Consider the following 5,904-nt stretch of genomic DNA (forward strand, 5'->3'; position numbering starts at 1 on the left):
GAAATAAAACTCCTAAACCACTCCACGACGTCAAGATCAAGTCTCTGGAGCTCCTCCGTAGTGAGCCACGTGGTGTCTGAAGCTGGGCGTGACTTCCACTTGACCAGGTACTTCTGAAACTTGTCGTCTAATGTTAAAACTATCTGATGGTCCAGGATATCCTCTATTTCCTCTCTGGGTGTGTGAAGGTTAGGTATAGGAGGAAGTGACTGAGAATTTTTTTTAGGAAGAATAGGTAAGGGAGGTAGAGGTGGAGAAAATGGGTTGGGACGGGTAGGTATGGGAGGTAAGGGTTGGGAAAATGGGTTGGGACGGGTTGGTATGGGACGTAGAGGCTAGAAAAATGGGTCGGGAAGGGTAGGTATAGGACGTAGAAGCTGAGAAGATAGGTTAAGACAGGTAGGTATGGGAGGTAGAGGCTAGAAAAATGGGTCGGGACGGATAGATATGGGAGGTAGAGGTTGGAAAAATTGGTCAGGAGAGGTAGATATTGGACGTAGTAATTGGAAAGATGGGTCAGGATGAATAGGTATGGGATGTAGAGGCTGAAAAAATGGGTCGGGAGGGGGCCATGGATCAATGAAAATGTCTGATGAATCAGGATGGTTAAGCAAAAGGCTAGACAATGCATCAATGGCCCCTTGAAATGCAACTAGATCCTCCACATTGAATATGGAACTAATTCCCATGGAAGGTGGAAGATCTACCTCATACACATTGAGACCGTTTCGTTTTATAATTTTGAATAGTCTAGCACTACACGTGTGTAACTTACGAACGGCCCTCGGAGGGTACCACTTGGGGTTGATGCGGACCATCACGGAGTCCCTTACATTGAATTCTTTGAAACATTTATACTGGTCTTCAGAAAATTTGTAATGTTCATTACTAGTAGTGATCTTCTGCCTGATTTCTTGATACCATAAATGAATGTGATGCATAAAAAACTCTGCAGGCTCTGACGACCTATGGGACAATGACATAGGGACAAGATCAATAGGTTTCTCAAGTTTATAACCAGTAACGACTTCATAAGGACTGAAACCTGTGGACCTATCGACGGAACTATTAAACGCAACCTCGGCTATAGGTATTACGGTGTCCCATGTTTTGGTATGCTCTATATCCCTCCTAGGGGGAGACTCATCCGGTAGATCATCAGGAAAAATATCACGAAACTCATCTACTACCGGAATGGCCTCAGTGGGTAACTCTATACTAGCCTCTGGGGCACTCTCTCTAGCCACAAGGCCGTACGTGTTGTGCCACTCAAAATAGTAGTCTTGATGCCCCTGTTGGGGTGGGTGCACGAGTGCATGCCCATGACTAATTCCTTGGCCACCTCTATTCATTGGTCTATCCTCCTGGCCACTTGCTTGAGATTGGACATCTACCTCAATGCTGCGATTTGTCCTGGCAGAGGCCTTTAGTTGAGTAATGCATGCATCAAATTAATCAAAGCATTATTCTATATATTGTTCATAGCACTTAATTACCCAAATACTCGATTTGCTAGGACAACTTGTTCATTGACTCTAGCAGTTGCTCCATGTTTAGTGTAGGGTGCAAACCAAAATTCAGCAATATAGTTGTCAAAATATAAGAATTTTTTATTTTTCATTTTTTATTATTTTTTAAAATTTTTAAAAGAAACAACCTAGTTTCTAAAAACAAAAAAGGAAAGTTTTTAAAACAAGTTAGGAAAGTTTCTAAAAGAAAGCAACCTAGTTTCTAAAAACGAAAAAGGAAAGTTTCTAAGAAAAACAAATTAGAAAAATTTTCTTAAAAAAAACAAATGAGGAAAGTTTTTAAAGAAAAGTAACCTAGTTTCTAAAAACGAAAAAGGAAAGTTTCTAAAAACAAATTAGGAAATTTTCTAAAGAAACAAATTAGGAAAGCTTCTAAAAATAAAAAAAATAAATTAAAAAGTTTCTTTAAAAAAAAAATAACCTAGTTTCTAAAGAAAAAGAAAAAGGAAAGTTTCTAGAAATAGAAAGTAAGTTAGTTTCTAAAAAAGAAAAAGGAAATTAAACTAGTTTCTAAAAAAAAAGGAAATTAGTTTCTAAAAACAGATTAAGAAAGTTTCTAAAAAATTAATTTCTAAAAATCAGAAAAGGAAAGTTTCTAAACCTAGAAATAGAAAACTAAGTTAATTTCTAAAATAATTCAAATAAGGAGATAATAGAAAATTTCAGCAGCTTATGTTAGGGTTTATGGACCTCTAAACAGCCATATATGATGAGAATTGATGCGTAATGGACATAAACAACCAAACCCTAAACATGTAATGAATTCCTCTATAAGAACCCTAGGCTCTGATACCAAATTTAATGCAGGACATGAAAATTAAATATGATATACGAGATTTCAGGCTTAAGATCACGTTAGTTCAAAAAAAAATTATACAAATTTCATATCCCACATGAAAGTCCAAACATTTAATTAAGGGAAATCTATGCGGGTCTAGGCCTACACATGATAGGGCTGGATCAATAAAAATTATCAACTAAACAATACTCAAAGGTAAGAAATAATCATCCACGCATGCATAGTAATCAGTCCCTAGGGTAAGAAAATTGACAAATAACTTAGAAAAAACGTAATCTAGGGCTAAGATTCATGAAAAACGGCTATAAGAGGATAAAAGAGGATAAAAATCTGAGCCAAACGATGATCCCGCATGTGGACAGCAACAATGGTCAGACGGACGTGCGTGTGATCCTAGCCGCGCGTGTGTGGGGTCCACTATTCAGAAAAAAACACCTTGGCCCTGGTCGGCCAGGGATAGTCTCCAAAACTCCCAAATCTCAACTCGATCCGATGTACGATTTGTGCGTGGTGCTCTGCCGAAGTTTCAGCTCGCCTGCGGGCCGAAATCTGAAAACTTGCTGTAATGAAGAAATCTGATGCAACAAAAGGATGAATTCGAAGTACGGATGGTAAGGGAAGATGAAAAAAAGATGATAGAGGATGGGAGTGAATTGGGATCGATGTGACTTCGCACCACGGTAGTCAGCTCTTCGAAAAGGGAGGGCTTCGCACCCACTTTTGAATTCTTCCACAACTTACGAAGAAAGCAGAAAAACAAAGCAGAATTTTTTTTATTAACTTCAATCAATCAAAAGAACTACAAGGGGTACCTATTTATAGGGAAAATCCTATACCCAAAACTCGCACCATGTGCGCAACCTATTACTTGGCGATGAAGTAAACTAAAATAAAAATCAAACAAAGAAATCTAAAGCGTTCACAATGTTCTAAATAATAACAATAAACAAAACCTAAAATATGAAATCAATCCGATGAGTGGGCCACAATCATAAGATCCCATGATGGGCTTTTCTTGATTATCGGGTCCAATCTTTTGAACCAAACTTCTTCATCTAGGTAGGAGGCTCTCCCTGGACATTGTCATCGAGACAGATCGATGATGGGGCCCTCCTACTCCGTGCGTAGGTGAGGCGGCGTGCATGCGCGTATGCGCGAGATGTCCCCATCAGGTTGTAATTAACCTTGCCCATCTCTGGCACAACAAATGGACCAGTTAAAACCCACCACGTTGGGTCACGAAGGACATCTGTGGTGGAGGGGTCAACATACAATCCGCATCCGAAGAGGTACACAATAGGTAGATTTATATATAATACTTTATTTGCTTCCTTCCTTACCGAAGTTCTAATGCTTCTTTTCAACGCTTCTTCACTTAATTTGAAACAAAATGATCAATCGAAGACTGTCGAAGTTGCTATATCATATTCATTACATCTTAACAAACTTCGTGAACCATGCAAGCACAGAGAGAGAGAGAGAGAGAGAGAGAGAGAGAGAGAGAGAGAGAGAGAGAGAATTACGTAACAAGCCAAAATCCACGAGAAACCATTAAACAGAAACAAATAAAGAAAGAAAACAAAAGACAGATAAAAACAAATACGTTGCACTACTCCCATTTTATTCAAACATTTACGTAAGTAAAGAATTATATCTGGATACACCATAAATTACTGAGGGAGTTTATTGTAAGGGAGCGTGCTCTAGTTTTTCATTGCAAATTGCGCTTGGAGATAATCAACTATTTTCTTGTCAACTTGGAATGCCTTGGCAAGAACATCATCTGAGATGGGCGGATTTGATCCAAACACAGCTTTTGCAATGGTGATGGTTCCTGGGTTCTGGCTGCCAAATCCTGCAATGGCTACAGCATTGGTGTCGCCGATGTTCAACTGGAAGTGAATGAGGCCTTCGGGGAAGACAAACACATCGCCTTTATGAAGGGTCTTTGTTATGAAGCGATTTTCAGTGTTGGAAGTGACGAATCCGACATAGAGGGTGCCCTCCAATACTGTTAGGATCTCTGTGGCCCGCGGGTGTGTGTGGGGTGGATTGAGACCATAGGGTGCAAAATCTATCCGAGCCAGGGAGACGCCGAGGGTGTTGAGTCCAGCTATCTGGGCTACATTCACTGGGGTCACAACGGACCCAACCTTGCTATCCGTGTTGCCTGGTTTGTCCAGTCCCATGAAGAAGAAATCATCAGCTTTAACTTCCTTTGGGTCCTTGCACACAAATCCATTCACCAACACTGCCATCAAAAAAAAAGAAAAAAAGAGAGAGATTGTACGTAGTATATTCTTTCAAGACCTATTAAACCAACATAAAGGTGACCCTCACATGAATCCTTTTAAGTGGATTGCATTTCTATGAAACATTTGCAGCATTGATGCAATTACTTGACATGGAGTGAACATACCTTCGCTGTTGTTCAAAGCAACGCAGAAATCCTGTAAAGGACTGGGGTCGGATGCAGCGGCAAATGAGAAACTGAATGCAAGGAATGTTAGGAGAAGAAAGCCAGTGGCCATATTGAAAATATTTGGGAGTGTTTATGTATGTAAGCTAGGAAACCCTGAATCTTATAATGAGTGTTTTTTGGCTGTGGGTTTTGTAAGAAGATTAAGCTAGTATTTATAGAGTTAAGGAAATGTTAATCACTGAAATGGTCTCATTACTTTAGAAGTAATGAAGGTTTATTTATTGTTATTTTTTCAAATCCAAGACTTGTTCCTGGTCGACTTTGTATAAGAAGGAATTGGTTGAGTCAGTTGCTTCTAGAAAATATAGTCATTTGTTTACCAAGTCTGGATTTCATATATACTAACCACTCCGACTCGAATACGAGAGGTATGTAAAATAAGTGAGAAGAAATATGCAAAGGTCCGTCGTGCTGTGACGTCTCATCATATGGTCGAGAATGGGTCCGGATTTTGCTTCAGAGTGGATTAGGCGATACCTGGGTAACATGTTAATGGGTGATACCCTGACTTTATGGGGCTACATTGATGAATGTTTTGCATATCCATGCTGTCCATCTGTTTTTTCATCACATTTTAAGACCTGATCCTACAATTTAAGTAGATTCAAAAGGTCTGTTTGACCATATCAACGGGTTGGATGACAAATAAACTTAACGGTTGTCAGGTGCGCCTTAGGTAGTTTTTAATGGTGAGCATTCAATCACCACTGTTTCTTGTGTTGGGGTCTACCAGAGATTTGGACCTGATTAAGTTTTAGGAAAATGTCCTAAAATGATCTAGAAAAATGGATGGACGGCATGGATATACAACACATTCACCAAGGTGGGCCCCACAGTCAAGGTAACATCCACTAATGTGTTACCAGCAATACCTAATCCTTTATTGCATGACTAGAAGTATTCAATCGAAGATAAGAAAATTAACCAAAGTACTAAAGCTAGGTAAAGGCAATGGTGGGCCCATCTACTTGGTTACAGTAGAGTATGTGATGCTCTGCATATAATTAATCGTCCGATGTATATGAACTGTCCACCTAAAGTCGTGTTGGCCATGGATGAGAAATGGACCATCAATGTGGATGGCCCATGGCTCA

At 39.5% G+C, this 5,904-nt stretch overlaps 1 protein-coding gene across 1 annotated transcript; it reads right to left on the minus strand.

Moving 5' to 3' along the window:
* Positions 1-4,031: 4,031 nt before the first annotated feature.
* LOC131246943 (putative germin-like protein 2-1) lies at positions 4,032-4,986 on the minus strand. Its single transcript, XM_058247403.1, has 2 exons — positions 4,748-4,986; positions 4,032-4,579 (listed from the first exon to the last, which is right to left on the minus strand). Exons 1-2 carry the CDS (start codon positions 4,857-4,859, stop codon positions 4,032-4,034), a joined length of 660 nt encoding a protein of 219 aa, XP_058103386.1. The 5' UTR covers positions 4,860-4,986.
* Between the last annotated feature and the right edge of the window lie 918 nt (positions 4,987-5,904).

This window comes from Magnolia sinica, chromosome 5, assembly GCF_029962835.1.
Source record: "Magnolia sinica isolate HGM2019 chromosome 5, MsV1, whole genome shotgun sequence".
NCBI lineage: Eukaryota > Viridiplantae > Streptophyta > Magnoliopsida > Magnoliales > Magnoliaceae > Magnolia > Magnolia sinica.